This window comes from Lissotriton vulgaris, chromosome 7 (assembly GCF_964263255.1).
Source record: "Lissotriton vulgaris chromosome 7, aLisVul1.2, whole genome shotgun sequence".
NCBI lineage: Eukaryota > Metazoa > Chordata > Amphibia > Caudata > Salamandridae > Lissotriton > Lissotriton vulgaris.
The window spans coordinates 1,518,293,550-1,518,316,124 of record NC_141695.1 but is presented as its reverse complement, the minus strand read 5'-3'; the positions used below and the strand labels follow the sequence as shown (position 1 = coordinate 1,518,316,124).

At 45.8% G+C, this 22,575-nt stretch overlaps 1 protein-coding gene across 2 annotated transcripts in view; it reads left to right on the top strand.

The window, feature by feature from the left end:
• CDK5RAP1 (CDK5RAP1 mitochondrial tRNA methylthiotransferase) overlaps positions 1 to 22,575 on the top strand; it is a 206,771-nt gene that overhangs the window by 146,345 nt on the left and 37,851 nt on the right. For both annotated transcript variants that reach the window (XM_086932386.1, XM_086932387.1), the window contains 2 exons: positions 13,662 to 13,717; positions 15,499 to 15,629. In XM_086932386.1, coding sequence (XP_086788512.1) covers positions 13,662 to 13,717; positions 15,499 to 15,629 — 187 coding nt within the window. The remainder of the gene's footprint in view (positions 1 to 13,661; positions 13,718 to 15,498; positions 15,630 to 22,575) is intronic.

The following is a 22,575-nucleotide window of genomic DNA, read 5'->3' as shown; positions in this document are numbered from 1 at the left end:
GAAGGGTATGTACTGTTGGGAACACCAGAGTGCTTCAGTTCATGCACCCAGATTAACCCCTTGGCTGCGGGGTGTTTTTCCCCTGCTGTGGGGGGGGGGGCTGCGCGCGGCGCCTCTGTGCTGTTGACGAACTTGGCTCGTCATGAGGCACAGCAGAGCTGCCCTCGTGACGAGCTGAGCTCGTCACACCATACCCGTTTTAAGAACGTTCAGCACAGCGGGGTAATTATCCCCGCGTGCGAATGTTCCAACGGCTGTGACGAGCTCAGCTCGTCATGAGGGCAGCTCAACCGTCCCTCATGACGAGCTGAGCTAGTCAACAGCACACAAGGGGTTAAGTGCATTCCCAGGAGTTTGTTTGCAGACGCTGAGACCCTGGAGTGGATCTTCGAGACAAGTTCTTTGTTCAATTCTAAGTGCTGTGGTTTCGCCTTGTAAATTTTGGCAGGTCAATCCTGCTGAAACGTATCAGGGGAATAATTCCTAGTAAGGTCTGATACACGTTGAATTTGGTGTGAAAAGCATCAGTTCCACACATAATTTCTCTTTTTTTCTTGTGGAAGCTTGAAATAGGATGTATATACCAGACTCAGTAAATACCTTACTCTGTGATCTCACTATGTATTTTGTCAATTGAATACCTCAGCCATCCATAGAGCACTTATGATTAGGGCTGTGAGAAATTGAGTTGTTTGTATATGGGGTGTGAGTCCTTCTCAAGCAACATCCACAATCCTTGACAGTGTGAACAAAAAAACACCCACTAAATTAAACAATGCTTAGCACTCTGATAGCTTGGCACATAAGAAGTCAGGCTTAACTTAGAGGCAATGTGTATAGTATTTATGTAGCACTTAAACAGTAATAAAGTGAAAACACAACACAAGAAAAATGTCACACCAAACTAGAAAAAAAGAGGAAAGTTTAATAAAATATTTAACAACAAAACAACAATCAGTAGAACCAGAGATTTGCATTTTCAAAGATTTAGACAAGTGTAGCACCTAAACGCAAACAGGGCCACACGTGGTCATCTGGTTGTAGGGGAAAGCCTCAAGTTCAGGTTGATCTAAATGGAGCACTGGCCGGATAGAAGGTCCAGGTGTGTCCTGCTGAAAAAGTTACCTTCTCAAAATCCAGCACAAAGTGCCAAGTCATTCTGGAGGAGGCCACAGGATCAGGGAGAGCATTGTGCATGTTTGTTACTATTTTGCGAAGAGCAGGCTGGACATAGCAGACGGTTGTTGCTTTAGTGCGAAGATCCTGTTGGGAACACAGATGGTCATTGCTGGAGCTTCATGTTGGCGGTCACTGTGTCTGTTGATGCTGTAGTGCGAAGTGCAGATCTCACATTGCCTGTCGTCTCTGGTAGTCGTTGTAGTAGCAAGAGAAGGGTTCACACAGCTTCTCATTGGTAGTCGGCTCGGGCCGAAAGATCTTGGTACAAACTGGCCCATTCACAGTCACGAAGACTCCAACATTTTAGGATGTCCCCTTTTTTCCCAAGAGGAGCTCAACTGATGCCAAACCAGGAGTCTAGGACCCGGAGGCACCTGTTTGGGATCAGGAACTCACTCCAGAGGCCAGCAGGAGTCAGACAGGTCCAGTGTAGCAGACATTTCAGGTAGCTTGATATGAAAAGAGCAGGTCCAGTCTTCCTTCTCAGACAGCAGTGCAGGCCTCTGGCAGCAGCATAGTCCTCCGGCAGCAGGGCAATCCTTAGTCTGTATTACCATAGGTCCAAGAGTGTACTGAAAAGTAGGTCTGAGGGCCCACATTTTATTCCTGGCACCAGCTTTAAAGTGCAAGAAACGTCTGGCGTTTTCTTTCCACAGAAGTGTCTGAAATTTCCTGCTTCCCTGCCCTGGTTCCTAGATGTCAGGGGGCACAAAAGGTATGGGCTGAGGTATCTACTTTGAAGTGCAAATGGAGCTGTGCACAGCTACGCCCCTTCCATGCTGTCAGGATGGCCTATCTTGTCAAATCCTAGTCCCTCTATTTTATGATTATTTGAGAGGAATACACAAAGACCAACTGTACGTGACCATGCCACCCAGTACGCAACCTGCAGACGCCAGATGTTTATGACAAGAAAACGCTAACTTTCTTAAAGTGGCATTTTCAGATTTCTGATTTGAAAATATGACTTTACAGTTGAATAGGATTTTAAATTACAACTCCTTGGACACCAACCATGACCTTTCTACCTGCTCCAAAACAAACGTTATCACTTATTTAATGTAAGTTAACCCACTGCTAATCTATAGGAGAGGTAGACCTCACAGTAGTGAAAAACTAATTGGTGAGTTTTTCACTACTAGGACATATAAAATGTAACCGTACATGTTCAACTTATTAAATATAATGCACCCTGCCCCCATCGTGTTTAGGGCCTACCATAGGGGTGACTTACATGTATTAAAAGGGAAGTAGTAGGCTTGGCAATAGGCTTATTTTGCCTAATCGCTTTGGTAGTTAAAAACTGCACACAGGCTGCAGACGCTGGCTTGAGACCTGTCTTAAGGGGCTACTTAAATGGGTGGCACAGTAAGTGCTGCAGGCCCACTAGTAGCATTTAATTTACTGTCCCTGGATATATGGTATATCACTTTACTAGGAACTTATAAGTTAATTTAATATGCCAATCTAGTGTAAGCCAATTTTACCATATTTTTAGGGAGCACAAGCACTTTAGCACTGGTTAGCTTTGGTAAAATGTTTGAAGGCCAACAAAATGAATTCAGCAAAACAAGAGGGGAGAAGGCAAAGGGATTTAGGTCAGACCAGCCTCTGGCTCACCTAGCTTTAAAAGAGAGGATTCTTAACTTAGCATTGAAAGTGAAATCCTTGAAGGCTAAAGAGTTTTCTTTTGAAGTTCGTTCTGACATTTCCAGGTCCACGCTAGACAGCCAGTAGGAGTTAGGAAAGAAGTTAGAAGACTTTAAGAAGCATGGTGCGGTAACACAGCTAAAGTGTCCTGCCTCCCTGAGGGTTATACATAATAATAAGATGCACAACTTAAGTTCAGTCCAGGAGGCGGATGAGTTGCTTGTTATGATAAGCAAGGGGGCCCACTAATAGAGAAACATGGCTTTGGAGTGGGTACCGTACTTCTTCTTATTAGCCGATGGTAGAAAGCCCGCTCTAGCTCTACTTCCTCTTGCTCTTTCCATTTGTTCATTTTTTGAAGTCTGAGTTACAGGGAAGAAAAATAATAATAATACAATACAAAAAAAAACCACATTAACGGGAAACAAGGAAATCAGATACTTAAGGTGGATAGGAAATTCTTAAACAAAAAAGGGGAAGAAAAAAAGTTTTTTAAAAAAAAATACAATATAATAAGTATACATTTAAAATTAAGCCTTTTGTCTAATTATCCCTTCCTCTCTTTTTCCTTAGTGATTTTGGGGGTTTATACACATTTTTCTTTAAAAAATTTAAGGCGGGCCGGGTCAGGTTGCTCCGGGATGAAATCTCTGGACTCCATCTGTCCAGATAATTGGGGTATGGATTCTCCAGGGTTGGAGCGGGGGTTTGGGGGCATTGGGTTTGGGGTGGGGAGCAGTGCGGTAAAAAAACAAAAAACATCCTCATTCTTCCTAAAATTTTTATTTTAATCTCATCTTTTGAGCTTCGTTGGATCAGGTACTGGTGCTGGCTTCTTTAATCTTCTCTCTGGGCAACAGGCTGTCAATTTGACCCAACGAGCTCTATACAGATTTTGTCCTGGAACGTCAATGGTCTGCGCGTAAGACCGAGAAGGGACAAGATTTTGCAATATCTTGGGGACTACCCCGGAAGGTCATTGTTCTCCAGGAAACACACCTACTTAAGGAAGAGATCATTAGCCTTCCTAAGAATAAAAGATGGGTTAGTTCCTATGTTAGTACTAACCAGTCAGCAAATATTACATTTAGGAGTTTTAATTCTATTCAAAACGTCTGCCAAGGCTCGGATCCTATCAGTTAGTTGACCCATGTGGCAGATGGGTCATAGTGAAAGTTATTATTTTGGGGTTCCAGTTTATCCTGGTCTACTATTACGGACCCAACCAGGATGATCCCTTCTTCCTTAAGACTATCTTTTCACACTTGCTGGATCTTCCTGACCCGGTAATCTTAGCAGGGGATTTTAATATCGTATTAAATTCTTCATTAGACAAGTCGCCAAATAAAAGAGCCGCTGTCCCTTCTAAGACTCAGTCTTTTTTTATTAGAGATGATGAAGCAAACCGCCCTTTCTGATATTTGGGGAGAAAAAGATCAGGCCTGCAGTTGGGAGATTCTTATGAAAACTACAAGTACTGGCATAAATCAAGAATAGACTATTTCTTGATTAGCCAATCTTTGAGAGGTAGAGTTACAAATATCTCCTACTTGGCATCTCATCTCTCAGACCATTCTGGCATTTTATTAGATTTAGAGTTGCCACAATCTAGCCAAGCCAGGTCATGGTCCTTTAACTGAGCCTTACTTTAGGAGGAAGGGGAGATTCTCTTTCTATTTCAAGAAACGGAACATTTTCTGAGAATCAATATAGACTCGGCTTCGATATCAGTTGTATGGGTCTCTTTAAAGGTTTTCTTGAGGGGGCAAATTACAAGCAGGACAAGCTACAGAAATAAAAATTCTAAAAAGGACATTGCATCAATCAAAGTCAAGCTGAAGGCACCGGAGGCCGATTTAAATAGTCCGGCTCCACCTGAAATTCAGCTAGAACTCCAGTCTAATTTTAATAAATTGAAAGGTCAGCTGGAGAGTACCCTGCATACTAGGCTCATTCGAAAATGGGAGGCAAGCAAGATTGCCCATTTTGAATATGGGGAAGGGGCAGGAAAGAGGTTTGCGTGGAAAACTAAATCGGACCGCGCAAGAAATCAGAATGAAGAAATCACTAGTGAAGGTGAGGATCTCACTCTTTCTTCCGAAGAGGAGCCCCAAGATGTTTTTTGTGTTTTTTTCAATATGTCTATCGAGAGGACAAAGTGGTGGATACATTCAATGTCAAGGGCTGGCTGGATAAAATCTCACTCCCTTCCCTGAAACTCCAACAGGAGGATCACTTAGATCAGGAATTTACCCAAGAAGAGGTTAGGAAGGCTATAATACTCTGTAAGAACGGTAAGGCCGCGGGACCCGATGGGCTCCCAGCTGAGCTCTATAAACTAATAAGTGATATGATTGTTCCTACCTTGACAAAGCTCTTTAACCAGATACTTCAGGAAGGCTTAAAGCTCCCAGTTTCATGGAATGACGCCACAATCATCTTAATCTTGAAACCTGGGAAAAGTCCATCAAGTTGCGGGTCATATAGACCTATTTCTCTTTTGAATGTGGACTATAAGATCTTTCTTTCAATTTTGGCGGCCAGACTGGGATTTGTGGCGTGCAAAATTCTCCATCTTGATCAGACAGGCTTTGTCAAGGGAAGGCAACTATCCGACCTTACCTGTGATCTTATGGGGGCAATTAATTTGGCCTCCACCTATTCACTCCCTTTAGCGGCCTTCACCTCAGACGCAACCAAGGCTTTCCACAGGGTCAACTGGACCTACCTGATGGAAGTCTTGGAGAAATTCAACCTAGGGAAAAAGTTTTGTCAAAAGGTTCAGTTGATATATCAGTAACCAACAGCCAGATTTTTGGTTTTTGGTTAATGGTAATATCACTGAATCCTTTAAGATCTCTAGGGTGTAGAGGCCTTCGGGGCCTTCTATCAATACCTATATACCGGTGACACCCTCGACCTACAGGCAGGTTAGAAGTACTTACAGGAAGCGAGTCTTCGAGCCCTAAACACAGCCCAGGCAGATCTCCTGGACAGGCCCATAGGCTTGGAAGAGGTGGTGTCCGCAATTTCCTGCCTAAAGCTGGGGAAGTCCCCCGGACCCGACGGATACCCGGCGTCCTTTTACAAAACATTCTGCCAACAACTGGCCCCCCTCGTGCGGGATATTTTTAACACATTTGACCAACCGGGGGCGATCCCCGCAGAACTCTTGGAGGCGTCTATCTCGGTCATACCAAAGCCCTGTAGGGATAAGACCCGCTGCAGTTCATACCGGCTGATTTCATTGTTGAACATTGACTTCAAGATCTATTCAGGCATCCTAGCACACCGGCTCACGCCGTACATGCAGCAGCTCGTGGAACCGGACCAGGCAGGCTTTATACCCCAGCGGCAGACCAGCGACAATACTAAAAGGGTCCTACACCTCATTGAGGCTGGGTCCCGTGCACAACCAGATTGCATGCTTCTTACTATCGATGGTGAAAAAGCATTCGACAGGGTACACTGGCCCTACTTAGAATAGGTCCTACAGCTTTATGGTCTCGGGACATTCTCTGCACCCGCATTCTGAATTGCTACAGACATCCCAACGCTACGGTACGTGTTAACGGTCACACCTCCTGTAGATTCCTGATTGGCAGGGGGACCAGGCAGGGATGTCCCCTGTCCCCGATTCTATTTGGCCTCTACATAAAACCATTGGCACAAAGGGTTAGACAGCACTCTCTCATTAAAGGTATTAAATTTTGTGGGGACACCCACAAAATTAGCCTCTATGCGGACGATATTCTGCTCTCCATTACCGACCCTGTCCAATCGCTGCGAGCACTATTCATAGAGCTCCATAGTTTTGCGCTCGCCTCAGGGTTCAAAATGAATACGAATAAATCTATGGCCCTCAACATCTCTCTGTCACATGAGACCCTGGCCGAGGTGCGAGGGGAATATGATGTACTATGGTCGGACACCACAGTGCCCTACCTAGGATTCCTTCTAGGCCCCACCATTCCGGCTACGGTGGAAGCGAATTATACTAGACTCCTCGCACAAATACGTGGGGAACTGCGGAGATGGAAACGCCATTCTCTCTCCTGGTTGGGGAGGATAGCAGCCACCAAATTGACACTCCTACCCCTGATCCTTTACCTGTTTCAGACCCTCCCACTCCGCCCGCCACAAGGATGGATCCAGCAAACGCAATCCGAGTTAACACGTTACATCTGGCAGGGTCGCCGCCCGCGCTTCAAACAGACCATCGCAGTTCTCCCGCCGGCCCACGGTGGAGTGGGGGTCCCGGATCTTTAACTCTATTTCTACGCGGCACAGTTGCAGAGCCTGGTGGAATCGCACCAATCCGAATCGAGCAAAACCTGGCTCTTCCAGGATCAGGCGGTAGCGGGCATGCCTCTACAAGGGATCCCCTTTCTCCTAAAGCGCCACAGGCCACCTAACCTTTACGCATCCCACATCACTGGCACAGTGATGGAGGTGTGGGACCGTGTCGCCACCAAATACGAACTGACATCCTTCCCCACCCCCTTGACGCCGCTGTTCGCCAACCCCGACTTTACTCCAGGTCTAGACCCGAAAGCTTTTGTGAACTGGCGACACTCCCCATGCAAAGCACTAGGGCATCTTTTTAGCCTGGAAGGTATCCATTCCTTTCAACAGATAAAGGAGGACTACGGCATCCCGGAGGGAGATAGACTAGCCTACATGCAGGTGCGACACTGGGCGCTTCACCCTGATTTTAGACCAGGAGCCCAACGTCGTCTTTCCCTCCTACGAGAAGTGGCTGGTTACCCGCACTTCCGAGAAACGATTGATCTCTGATCTCTATCAACATTTGCTACTTGTCAACACTCACACATACAACGCCAGCAGATGCCGCTGGGAACGAGAATTAGGAAGAGCCCTCGCACACAAAGAGTGGAGTGGTATCTACCACAGAGCACGACACTCTACATACCACACCGAGCTAACCGAAACCCTGACCAAGGTAGCCACTTATTGGTACCATACTCCTGAAAGATTTCATCAGGCTGATCCGCACATTAGTGACCGCTGCTGGAGGGGATGTGGGGAGCTGGGCACGCTGGAGCATTTGCTCTGGAGCTGTAGGCACATCCAGTGATACTGGGACACGATAATAGACGAGTTAGACTCCCACTTAGATACCCAGCTTCCCCGGTTCCCTGCTTATATTCTACTGGGACTGCCCAACGTCCTAATGTGTCCCCTGAAGTCCCGGAGGGGACGCCTTATCGCCATCGCCCTAGGGGTTGCCACCCAAAACATTTTAGCGCACTGAAGACAACCGCAGGTTTCCCCACACACAGGTTGGCTGCACAGGCTGTGATGGTGCTGGGCATGGAGAAGCTGTCTTTGGTACAGGCAGGGAGATGGGAGGAATTCCCGGAGTTGTGACGTTCCTTCTTGACACTGCTCAAAGGGGAGTTCGGAGAGCTGAGCTGTCCCAGATACCTGCGTCTTCTACGACTGGCAGACACCCCGATTCCGGTCCCAAAAGCACCCAAGAGCAAACGGACAGTCAGGCTCAAATGATTTCCTTGTTATCCCTTGTGAAGAGCGGTAATGGTGTTAGTGGTTTATTTGGTGGACAGTGGGAGGGGGGAGGGACTTGTTGTTTTGTCTCCAGGCACTTCGAGCGCTTTATGTCATCATCCAACTCAAGCTGACATTGTAAATGTTCATTTCTCATACACTGGAATGTGACATGTTACCATTGTCTGAAGAAGCAAGGCCTTACTGTTTGGTATTTTATGAAATCTTAATAAAAGATTTAAACCATAAGATCTCTAGAGTGACAAGGCAGGGCTGCCCACTCTCCCCTCTCCTCTTTGACTTATATATTGAGCCACTTGCCCATCGACTTAGGGAAGATCCTAATGTTCAGTCTTTCAAGTATGGGGAATGGGAGAGGACGTTCGCCCTGTATGCAGACGACATCTTGGTCTTAACGGCCAACCTGTCAACAGCACTTCCAGCAGTGATCAGCCTGGCACAGAACTTTGGACTTGCCTCAGGTTATGAGATTTATGCCGAAAAACCAGAGATTATGGTTTGGAATCCTGGGGGGACCCAGCATCAGCACCGGATCAGTTCTAAGATTAGATACTTGGGGATTAGTATTGTGCAAGATATAACAAAGAAAGCTGAGGTAAATCTAACTATGGTGGCCAGGGAGTGTCAGAAGTTGTTGAAGTCCTGGGCTCAACTCCCTTTATCTTTGCTTGGGAGGGTGAATCTGGTTAAGATGTCGATACTCGCCAATGTCACCTTTCCCTTTAATTGTATTCCTCTCCACCTCGAAAAATCAGCTATTGACAAGCTACAGCGGGATATTAACTCCTTTGTCTGGGCGTACAAATCAACAAGAATTGCTTGGAAAAAAGGAGAGAGAAAGGGGGCCTTGCTCTGCCAGATCTCCAGTTTTACCCTTGGGCTTTTCAGCTTACACATTCACGTATGCTTCTGAAAATGCTGGTTGGCGCCGGAGCAGGGGGGGATGTTTCTCGCCATGCTTAAGGGAGCTAACTTACCCAAGGATGGATATCTGTTCAGATTTGGTGACCCAAAGTTTTTTTTAACGGTTTAGTTGAAGGTCCTCCAGGGCTTTTCTAAAACTTGGGCCAAACTTAAAACCACAGTTGGGCTTAGTTATTTTTTAAGCTTGACCCTGCTTGGGACTTCCCTGGCACCCTGGAGTGCCTGAGAGACAGTCTGGCAGTACCTCAAAGGGAGGCTGGGCTGGCGGTCTGGGGGACCCGGCTTTTGAGGGTACTCTTATTTCATGGAAACACCTCCAGGATAAAATCGGAGGAGGCCTGTCAAGGTTTAAATACTTTCAGTTGAATAGCTGGGCCAAACAACAACTAAAACGCAAGTACCCTATAGGGAGTGGCAATTCATAGTGCATCAGCTTGTGGCTAAGCCACCTGGGAGGAAAGAGGTTTCTTTTGGTATCAAGCCATAGTCGAGTCTGCAGACGGTGAATTTAAACTGTCCGAGGAGGTGTGGGTGGAATCCCTACCTGGCGAACACTACGACTATCTATGGCAGAACTCTTGTAAGATCCTACAAGATGCAGTCAAACCAGAATGGTTGAAAAGGAACCACCTGTTTACCATCCATAGGCCATACTTCTCCCCTCAAAAGCTCTCTGAGAGGAGGAGGAGCTACGTCAGCAAGCAAGATGGCTGCTTAGGCTCCCGGCTCCGTCAACCCTCGTAACCCGCCGCGATATCCTGCATGTTATCCTGACTTAACGCCTAGTCTCTGTGTGCATGAACTGTCCCGCACTCCGATGGTGAAATCCAGAAACTTTTATCAGCTTGTTTGACGGAGTTGCATCGAGTGTAAGTTTGCGGCCTGCTCCAGCGGTGAAGCCGGGGCCTGGAGTACTTTCACAGCCGGGCTGCAGTGCAACAACATCGGCCACTAGACTCAGGCTGGACCCGGTCGACCGGAGTGGAGGCTTTGTTTCAGCCTGGATTTGGTGGCGATCGTCTTCATTGCTCATATCGACGGAGAAGTGAGTCTGCGTGCTGCTGGCTGCGGGTGGGGGCCCCCGTCCCGCGGCCCCGGTTTGCTCCCGCTGGGGTTCGGCTGTTCGGGGTCACTGGCCTGCGGCCTTAACTGAGTTGACTGTGGTTGTGAACAAAGACTGGTCACCCTTCGCAATTGCACGTTCGAGATCCTGTCTATGCCCCCCGTGGGTGCCGGAATCACCCGGGGAGGTGATAGTGATTGATACCGAACACGATATTATGGATCGAACGGTGCATGAACCATCGCTGCAGCTAATACTGGCAGAACTTTGGGCATTCCGCTCACATGTGGATACTTTTCTGAGCAGGTTGGACTTGCGTCTATCTGAAATTCTCCTGATGGAACCGGGCCCGGCCTTATTGTTGAAACGGGATTTTACAGCCATTCAAAACGCGGCCATTTGGACTCCGTGCGAGGACCCCGTGAAGAGACGAGTAATGGAATCATCGGATGGTGCCCTGGTAGATGGTGTTCCCGAGGATGGCATGGCATTGCTGAACTTTTCACTATTGCCAGCTTTGGAGATCTCGTCAGGCGTTCCCCTTCCGGAGACTCTTGTCTGTGACTTTCCATCTCTTTCGTGGTCATCTTCTCCTTTCCTGGTGACGCTACGACTCCTGTTCAAGACACTTTGGGACTGTTCATCTCGGAGGGAGAGTTCGTCTGCATCTACGGTTCTTGAGGACTCACTGCCTGCTGGTAGCCATTGGCTGATTTTTGCTGACTCTTCTCTTCTCTATTGCTTCTTTGTGTGCCTCTGGGTCTCGCTGGAAAGGGTTCGTGTTTTTGTTCGGAAGGGCCAAGGTTAAGATCGGCTGGATCGGGATGGGTTGGCATGGCTTTTACAAGTGTTGGACCTGCAACTGTTTGCTCTAAGAGGCTGGGCGGTGACTCACAGTACCCTCTAATTTCTCTACATTGCTGTCATAAAGCTATCTTTTACTGATAGGGGGTGGCTGTTTCAGGCGGGGGGTCTAAAGGGGCTGGGAGCCCACATGGAATGGCCCTCCTCCGCTCTTCTTTTTCCTACCTTTGGGGTTTTAGTTGTTAGGGGCGACAGGCACGCTGCTAGTGGGGTGAGGCTGTAGCCATTTGCAGGGGTGCAGGGTGGGGGGCTGAAGGGGGGGGTTTATTTTGCCTTTTTTATTTTCCATGGACTTCCTTCTTTCTTTTTCTTTTTGTAGGGTCAGTATAACTACGAATCATTCGGATTCTTATCATATGCTTGTACTTCGTGCTTTCGCTTTCATGATATCTTGATTTGTGGGTGGGCAGGCCTTGAGTATTGGCGCAACATGGAAATGTATATTGTGTGTTCTTTTGTATCGACTTAGATGCTCTGGCGCCAAATTTCCATTATAGTGGTCATTACATGTATATCCTGTTTTTTACCCTGCCCCCCGCTTCTTCTTTTTGATTGTATGGCACCTGATCCTCTCTTATATAATATAAATTGAAACCTCTGTCCTATCCTGAACTCTGACTATGCATTCCAATACAAGCTTTACTCTGAATCGCTGCTGGACCTTTGGGTTGTCGGCTGATGAGCTGTGTCGTATTGTGATATTAACTAATTTTGATTTATCTAGCGGCCGGCCCCCGTGGTTGTAGGCCCATGCTTGTATTTCTACTGAATGCTAAAATAAAGGTTTAAAAAAAAAAAAAGCTCTCTGAAATTGTCCATGCCCACCAGTTAGCTGCAAGAAATGCGGTCTGGCCCAGGCTTCAGATATAAATGTGTTTAAAGAATGCCCTGCCTTGACTACCTTTTGGGATAGTGTTGGCAAATTTTTGGCTAGCACTTTGGGGTGTCCTATTCAGATCGATCTAGCCTTAAATATTTTTGGCCTTACACATCAAGTTACGGGTCCATCTAGATTGCTGCTCTTTCACGCTATCCTACTAGCCAGGAGATAAATATGCATACGATGGACAGAAACCACTCCGCCCTCATTCTCAGATTGACTGATTTCAGTGGTGGCAACCTCTAAGCTGGACCTAGCCAGATCTTGCTGCGGAAAAAAGACAGCATTTTGGGACTTGCTGCAGTTAAGACTGGTTTCAGATGTAACAAGCTAGAGGTTATTATTGTTTTGGTTTTTTTTTAGTCCCATGATTATGCTGACTCGATACTCTTCGGACTAAGTCGGTTACTTCCAGTCTCCTCTGGAAGTATTACGACGAATGTCATCAAGCTCACTTGAGCTTTGCTGAAGAGTTATCTCATCCGCTTTCATTAGCACCCAGTAAGTCATGATACCATGTAGGCGGGTCTTCCTCAAGGTTCCCACTTCCGATTGCCTACTTTTTCTCAGCATGCTGAGTATAGGTATAGACAGCTGGAGTGTGAAGTGAAGTGAGGTTGGTGGCGAATGAGGATAAACATTTTTTTTTATTTTTTAAATGAGCATTAGTCTTGTAATAAGGCAGCCTGGATGATTGAGGTTACTTCAACCACCAGGGATATTTGTTTAAGTGCAAAGGGTGAGACAGAACATTAGCTGCTGTCATGTAACTGCAGTTCGGAGATTATGCATTTATGATGACTGTGCCTGTGATAAAGATTCAAAAACTGTTTGTTTATGTCGTCCATGCAGCAATGTGGTCAGAGGTCTGGGGAGGAAGAGTGCATGGAATTTATCATATAAATTTATACCGTTGGAGGTATTTCTCTGATTTTTTATGAACATTTGGGTAACATTTCACTTCTAGGTCAGGGACATATTGCTCATAGATGTTGATAGTGGTCCTCTAATTGGTATGACATTTAAAGCTAGTCCGTGGTCTGGGTCTAGGTACCAGATGACCTCTCCTCTCTAAATTAGTATAACAGCAGACACCACTGATTACTGTCTCAGCAGAACTTCAGTGTTGAATATCCTCAAGACAAGAAAGGATGCCCATTTTAATCTTTAGAGAGGGACCCTCATTTGAGACACATTGGTGAAGCAGTGTGAAGAGCCTTTTACCTCCAAAGCCAGGCCTGAGCCTTCTATACTGTTCCACATGGCCTCTCACCACTACATTCACCACTTTGCCAGTTTCTATTTTCCAATTATATACTGTATTGTTTTTGCTCACTAGCTCTGTGGCCCAGTGACACAAACATTTGGGACAATATCTATATTGATCTTAGAGTCCAAGTGTCACTGACTAGGGGAGGTGAAAAACCAGCTATTTGGTGTCGAAAAGGTTTTTCAGATTTTCAGCATTACCCTCTATTGGTTTTAGATGCACACTAAAATGTATCGGCATTAGAACAACATCATGACAGCCTGTCTTTCTTCTCATTCCAGATACACCAGGGAAGCCTATTTAGAGCTCGTACAGCACATACAAGAGTGCATTCCAGGTAACCTTTTCTACCAATGCAAAGCTGCTGTGTCTGGTTGGTAACTGTCTTCTGTGTATTCATTTGCATATGCCTGTATATATCTTAGTCCCCTTCGCTATAGTTGTCAATGTGGTCTCCGTGAAGCTTGCACTGTCCCGTGTGGGTCTGTCTACTGTATTCGAGCCTTCTGAGTCTCTGGGAAGCGTTATTGTTGCTCTTATGTCTTGTTTTGTATTAGATTGCATTTTAAAGAAAGCACCAAACACAAAATACAAATGATCTTTAACACTCAAACCTATAAAGAGTAAATAAACATTGAGTCACAACCTAGTATGCGGTTTCGTAATCATTGGGAAAAATAATATTCACACCTTGAAAAATATTAATATCAGTCTGGTTTCATACAACCACATTGGTAACGTTTGTCATCTACTCCCATCTCATTCCATAGAACCTGCTAAAACACTTGATGTTGCCGAGTAACTGTTAGTAACCTGAGGCTAGCCTCCTTTCAGTGACTAGACATACTGGAAAATACCCACTTATTAGCTAAGAGAAATACGCAAAAATAATGCATTGGTAAATCTGCACTACTTTATTGGTCACATCCCCCATACATGCCGCAAGGTATTCAAAATGATGTTCATAATATCATCTTGCACACTTAGTTAAGGTTATAGAAAAACACATTTCACATAAACATTCCACATATGAGACAAATTGGTGTAGATGTACATTGTGGAGAAGTGTGGCTCAATGGTTAGAGCGGCAGACCCTGATGCAGAGGTCTGGACCGGGACCAGGGTTCAATTCCCGCCTTGGCGGGTCTTGGGCTCAATTTCCCCGGACCTGATAATTCTCGCCTCGGTGCCTATTCTAATCATGGGTCCCACTCTGCAACTCTGGGCAATAGCTTGCTTAATCTCCACAACGGCCCCAACAGCTCTGTGATGCCTGGCTTCACCTTGGGCGTGCCCAGGAGTGGACATTTCACAGGGAAAAGCCAGGAAGGGTTCCACAGCGGTATGAGTACAGCGCCAGGATGCCCTGTTGCTGGGGCAGCAGTGCGCTTTACAAGTACAAATTCATTTCATACTTAAACAGAGCACCCCCAAACTTCTGTGGCCAGATCTTCATCAAAAATACTATAATACATATCTGCCACAGCTTCAAAGGCCACAACTTGAATTAGGGCAGGCTCTCCTGTAAGTTACTCTGTTCAGTGACCAGTAAAGTTTGTAGTTAGTATCTCGGGATAAACACTGTGCTCTGGTTCTTGCACCCTTATATTGTTGGTTATTGTTTTTGGAAGCATTCCTAGCCTATTCCTCTGTGTAATTTGTGCTTTTAGCTTGTAGGCTCCCTGTAGTGGCTGGTGCTTGCTCCTGTATTCTATGTTTTGTTTTCTAGGAGGGCAGTGAGAGAAATGCATGTGAAGCTGTGTGTGCTTTGTCCCTTTTACATTTCTTTGGCTGTTGCTTTTAATGTTTGCTGTTTGTTCCTGTTCATATCTGTCTTAAGGATGTTGTTCTGTGAAATGACACCGAAACTATATACATGCTGACATCGGTCTGCAGAGTACCTGGACTGGTTGGTACTAGCTGCTGTTGGTGTCTGTCTCTATGAGGGCAAAAAGTGAGATGCCTGTGGCATTGTACACTTTCCTGATAGTGTGGATGTGGTCTTTTGGCTCTCTCTGTGTTTCATTCCTGCCAAATGTTCTGCTCTGGCTGTATCTTTATTGTAGTATATGTTCTCCTGCCCACACCATCTCCAGGCCTGTTACTCTCTTTTAATAGGTGTGAGCCTCAGCAGCGATTTCATTGCTGGCTTCTGCGGTGAGACGGAAGACGATCACCAGCAGACAGTCTCCCTACTGCGAGCAGTCCGCTATAACATGGGCTTCCTTTTTGCCTACAGCATGAGGGCGGTAAGTCCTGGTCAGGGGTTAATGGGCTTCTATGACTTCTTCCTGCAATGAACATTAGAATCAAAGTGCTGAGGGCAAGTGGCTCTCCTCTTTGTAAATGAATAATAGTATGTACAGACTTAAGCGAGAAAGTAGTGGGCAGTTGCCACCAGGGTTACCCAGCTTCTCTCCAAATAGCTATCTCTAAACCTGCAAAAATATCTGTTTTATCTAAATCTGCTAATTAATATAAATATTAGGCCTAATAAATATCCCACCTTCCTTTAAAAGTTGCCCTCTGTACCAAATGTGCCCCTTCCTGGAATAACAAGCATTTCTAGTTTGATTTTGTTTGTTTGCTTTTCTAAATGATACGTTGATTTGAACTTTTCTTTTTTTCCATAAAACAGGAATACCTAGTTTAATAAGAACATATTCTCAACAATTTTTGGTGGCAATTGGAAGGCTGCTGGATGCTGATCCTTGAGTGTGTGTGCATTATAAACAACATCCCTCTGGAAACGGTGTTCCCTACTGTGAAACACCAGTCCATTCCTTCCTCCCAACCCAAACATGGCATTCTATTTTCTGTCCTACAGTGCTTTCAGTGAAAACAAGCATTTACAATGCACCGGTTTCGCCTTTGGCAAAGTTAGAGCTATTGGCATTGTAAATGACAATTTGTATTTATGTGTTGGTTTTGAAAACAGATAAATAAATGGCATTGTCATTTACATTGCCAATAGCTTAATCTCTCACAAATGTGAGACCTATTGTACCCTACGGACGAGCTCAGCAGACAGCAATTTCTACCACACACACACACACCCAGAGCCAGCCACACACACCCAGAGCCAGCCACACACACCCAGAGCCACACACACACACACATCCAGAGAATCTAGAATAATGCCTGAAGCCTTCTAAGTTCGAATCAGCAAGTCCATATGTGAGCGAGGATCCTGTTCAGCATCATGAGTTGGTGTTTTTTAGGTCTTGATTATCAGATAGCGTAAGATGTCTGATTGTGGAAGGCCTATTATGGGTTATCAAGTACTTACAGGGGTTTCCAGCCCATTGTTTACCAGTGGTTGGCTTTATCGTCACTCTCAATTGCTTGCTTCTTATGCAATGGATGGATTGTCACAGCTTTTCCGTCTGGTGTTTGGGGAGACATGGCGCCCCATGTTTATTTTTGCATCTCGCCTTCACTTTAAAGTGAAAGCGCAATGAAAAATAAACCGCGGGAATGGGGAGCGCTTGTCCTTTCAGAGGAGACAGATGTGAGATGGTGATGTGTGAAGGAGATGACAGGCCGAAGAACAGATCTGACTTACTGGGGAAGAGGAGCTGAGAGATGCTGTGGATGTGGCGGAGGCGGCAGTGTGCTGGAGGACGGAGAGAGTGGCATGGCTGTGCCCCCCTAACCTCTCTCTTGACTCTGCCGTGCTCATGCCCGTGTGCACTCACCGGTGCATGGCGCCAGGCAACTCCTGCTGAATACCAATCATGCGCTCGGCAGAAGCGCGCCATCTGCTCTGTGCACACACCCGGCACCCTGTGCGGTGTTTCTAAAATGTCACCCCTGCCCTGTGTTCTCCTGTCTGTGCCCTGTCCTTATCGCCGATGTGCCCTGTATAATGGCTGCCGGGAGAGTGTTGTAATTAGAAGTCGGGTGGAGGGAAAGCGGCTGCTCCAACCTTGAACCGTAATCTGGCCGGCTGGAGAGGGTGGCATCCTGGATGCAGGGCACACACTGCTGTCGCGACACCGGGCCTCGCTCCTGGCCCCAACGCGGGAATCCATTCAGTGAGCCCCACAGGCGTCGAAGCGCTGTAGGTACAAGGCGCGCATGAAGCACGTAATTTCAGAATGCATTCAGCGAGCCGAGTGCGCTCATGAAGCGCTGTGAGCCCAAGGAAAAGCGCATAAAGCGATCTGTCGTAAAACTCATTTACTAAGCCCAAGGCGCGCTTAAAGCGCTCCTCTGCATTTGTTCCTGTTCCTGCAACCTCTGGATTCGTTCTAGACATTTTAGTTGAAACAGGAGCCACTGATAAAATACCCACAGTCTGTATGTTCTTACTGACTTGGCTGTAGTAAAGTAAAAGCAGCCTAATTACACATGCTTCGGGAGTATGTGATATAAACATATTTATGAACTTGCGCACTGGGTGCTTGCATTTAAGGACCAATACAGGAAATAAACAGAACGTCTCTGTCTTGTTTGTAACTCTAAGTTCAGGCCCTGAACTGTGGACTGTTCCGGTATTTGAATGTTTGGGCCAATTTTCAGATCTGAATTAATTTGTGGGAGGAAAAAGTTTACGAAAGGTATACCGCTAAATAATGTTCTTAACGTGATTACCTTCCTGGGCTTGAAAAACATCCAACTAAACTTTCAACCTCCCACAAAATATTAAAAGTGTTGTAATAGACACAGTGTGTGTTTTGAAGTATTCCATGCAGTCATCACAAATCACCAACATTATGAGAAAACATTGGGCTATCATCACTCAAGAACCTGATCTGCGACCTTTGTTTGCGGAACGGATAACATTTGCGTACAATAGATCTAAGAATTTAAAAGAATTGTTGAAGCGGAAAAGAAAAGATTCCATGGAGCCAGCGCACAAAGGAATGCGCAAATGTGAAAACTGCACGCACTGCAACAACGTAATAACAGGATCATCCTTCACACATCCTAGAACTGGACAAACAATACAATTGAAACATTCAAGTACGTGTGACAAAAAAGGCGTTATTTATGGCATTAAATGCCCTTGTGGTAAGTTATACGTTGGGCAAACGGAGCGCAAAATCAAGGTAAGAATTACCGAACATAAGAGCAATATTCGGTTAAAAAACTTGAAATCAACAGTGGCAGCACATTGGGCTGAGACCGGACATAATATTTCTCAGTTACGCTTCACCATATTAGAAGTGGTAGAAGCGCGCTCAGATTTGGACACACACAAAATGAGACTAAGATCAGAATATTTCTGGATAAAAAAAATGGGGAGTCTTCAACCAGATGGGCTCAATGACAGATTGGAACTAGCGTGTTTCTTATAAACTTTGAGTAAGACATTGGATTTGTCCTGACAGAGCTTCGGCGAACAGTGTTCCTTTAGGTAGCACATTGAGATCACTAAATAATTCATAATGGACTGTTTTTGAACAATATGCATAAAGTATCAGGGTTACGTTTCATTTTCATTTTAATTTTTTATAAACCTGGTTAATATTCATAAAACAACATACCATATGCACTGAATATTGAAGTATATGCACTAAATAGTGCAACAATTGTCCTTTTCAATATGGCCGACACATTATTACTGGGATGCAAACGATTTGTCGTGAATATGGCGAATATACCGTTCTAGCTGCGATGTTTAATTATGTCAAGCAAACTGTTCACCCACTGAGAATTATGGTATTTATTTATGGTGATACCAATCAATTATGTAGTTAAAATAGGAAGGCTTCGCGCACGAATTGTAACAGCATTTTATTTATGTAAACATTGTTATGTAGTTAATTTATACGCAACCTAGATTGTCATTCCAATTTCTGGGTAGTAGATGATTTCACCACATAGATAGAAATCGCTAAATGTTTACATAAGGTAGCGATCATGTGACCGCACATCCAACCAATCAGAGCAGTCATAAGTCCAAAATTTGAAAGGCGAACTCAACGCGGCAGGTATTGGAAGAGACGGTAGGAGGCTTGAACGTCAACATTTCAGTGAGTAACGGATGTGGAACGCCTGTCGTTCGCATTCACAATTAACTGAGAAATGCACAAAGATCGTGTTATTCATGTGAAAAAGATCAGGTTTATACAGATTATTCAGCATAATGGACAGTGTAACTTTGGAGTGTCGCTGACACGTTGTGTATATTTGATGGGAGATCGGCAGTTATATCGTTATGAACCTTAGATGGTTAATTATGTTTGTTTCATGTGATATGTTTTGCTTTTCGGATAATTAGTCATGCAACGATGGTGAAGATATTTTTTGTAAACCAGATGAACACAGCTTTGGGCTCATTATGTATTCTTTGTTCTTTTCATAGAGACCCCCGACGAAGGGTCAAGTTGTACCCGAAATGCATTGGGTTGATGTGAAATGTTGAAATAATGGAACCTGCCAATATTTGATAAAATGAATTTAGAGAAATTATCATTAAAAATTGCATAGAAAGATGGTATAAAGGAGAATGCATTCAAGGATTCTTTATTGAACTATGATGATGTGAAGAAGAGGACTGATATTGGTCCATGAAAAAGTGTGCACACCTTGAACCTGGGAGTAGTACCCCTGCTCTCATCTATCTTAATTTACTTGACAGTGTTCCGAGACAAAACACTTAATGAGGGAGTCGCACAAAATTAAGACATTTATGAAAATTGATCAAAACTATAATAATAAAAGTGTGCAACTGCTGGTTAAATCAAGAAGAAGTAATAGACACTCCCCCATATAACAAGAGTGCTGGAGTGCACAAAGGCATGTGATGCTGAGCTGCAGGTGCTGCCAGTACGGTGTCAGAGCTGTGCCAATCGATGTGGGCTCTTGCCATGTTTATCTCATCGACCTCCACAGCTCCAACTCCTCACGCACCACAAGACACCCCACAGTTCATAAACACTGCAGGCCTTGCTCACGACCCTATGCCACGTGTATACGTCCATGCGGCAGGCGGGAAACGTAATTACATTCTTACGCTGGTGGAGACCGAGCAGACAACATGGAACATTAAAAATATAATAATTCTGGGTTGTATGCTGCGGGAATAACTTGTAATGGAATTAATTTGACAGTGTGGAGCTTGATAGGGAGCTTCCCGAGCCGGGCCGTGAAGTGAAGCGCCTAGTAGAAGTTTGTCATTCAACGACCGAGTCGTGGCCCATGGTGGTCTGTAAGTAATTTGCATCCCCGAACCATGCTGCACAGCAAGGGAGGACAGTCCAAGGCGGGGTCTGGGCACTCCAGCATGGGGTAAAGGGGAGAACGGAAGGGGGTGAAACATGGAAAAGGGGAGAAGAGTGGTTTACAGCAGTAATGATGTGGGGAGCAACAGGAAACTGGAGGGCGTTGTCATAACTGGGGGAGAGATGATTCACTTTGGAGGGCGGCGAGCTTTGGTGACCTGTAAAGCACCTGCTCAGTGGAATTTCTCTTTTTTTTATTTATATCTTTCCACCTGGCACGCCGGCCTTATTGGGCAACGAACACACACAGAAGAACCTTCTGGAAGAAACGTCTCCATCTGGGCTCACCTGTCACAGACTGCGACTCACGAGGGTTTGTGTTTTGGGGCAGGCAGGGGAAGTGTCCGAGGCGCTCTTCTGGGAACTGCACCTTCAGCGCATAACACAGCAAGCTGCCAACCCCCGGCTTGATTCTGGGGCGGGCAGGTGGCCCTGGGGGCAAAGGTTATCCCAGCCGTTGCCATTCAAGGCTCGTTATGCTTGACGGACATTTGCAACGGGATCTCTGCCCCAGCAGGTGGCAGCTGTGACTTACTAAGCCGGAGCCTGGGCGTGCCAGTGAGATTTCTGAGGTGACACGTGTGCTCCCCGAATTTTCAGTGACTAAAAGAAATCAAACTCGTGGTAAACATGAACATAACGGTGCACTGAGCCTGCCCCGCACTGTCTCAGCAGCAGCTGGTTTCCCGGACAGTGGGCGGGCGGGAGGGAGGAGGCATGGACAGTGGGCGGGCGAGAGGGAGAAGGCACGGACAACAGGACGGCGAGAGGGATGGTGTGGAGGAGGATTTAAAAAAAAAGACACGGAAACGCCCCCGAATCGCGTCGTGATGGGGGAAAGAGTAATGGACAACCATCTCTTCCAATGGCTAGCCTCCATTTATGGAGCTAGCCAATGGAAGAGAGAGGCGGGACAAAGCCCCTTACCGTACATCAAAAGATTTTGCCTGCGTGAGCACTGCTGCGCAGTGCTACGGCCAGGCGAAACCTAAAAAGATTTTTGCTCCATAGTTACTCCAATTCTTCACATATTTGTGTTATCAAGAGCACTAGTATAATGCTGCATGGTTTGCTACGTTATTTGGAAATCAATGGCTAATAGTGTAATTATTTTGAATTGAATGGCTAATAGTGTAACAAACTGTGACTATTTAAAACAAGCATTTACAATGTAACGGGTCTCGCCTTTGGTACCATATAAAGTATTTAGCCAAACATCATATTATCCTGGGTGCTGCCACATCTACCGTTCGTTAACATAGCACAGCATTGCGAAGTCCTTGCAATTTTATGGCAGGATGCCATTCCTGCCAGACGGGGTATGAAGACCATAAACGCAGGCAGGAGTTGTTTGGATCTCCTGTAATCACAGGAAGCGCTTGTCTGTTTGCTCAAATGTTGTAGCCCGTTTAAAGCACTGGATGGGAATGAAATCCGTTCACGTGCTGGGCAGCAAACACTGATGTGCTAGTATGCACCTTTGGGCCGATAGTGAGAAGGCATCCCTGTGTGATGAGGGAAGTGTGCCAGGATGGCAGAGACCATCAGTTGTGTTCACCGGTTGCATCATTTTCTAAAATGTTCATCAGTATGTACCACTGTTGCCAACACAGTGAGTCTGGCAACACCCCGCCATGTGCCACAGGACACCCAGAAAAACTGCTGGAGGACAGTGTGAGCCTACAGTGCAGGGGGCAACAAGAGGCACTTCTGGCAAGTCCTTGGGCCCCCCCACGAGGCGCCCATGAACTCCTGTAGCAGCTGTAGTACAGAGATACAAACTCTCTGAGCATTGAGATGGTTATCTGAAGCAGCGGCTTGGCTCGTACGAACAGCATCGATTACTTAGATCTAGCTCCCAGAACCTGCTATGCACCCCCCCGAGTTAGGAAAGCTTGACTGGGGGGAAGATCCTTTACGTTTAGAACTGCCATGCTTTGGAATACTCTGCCCGCAGCATACT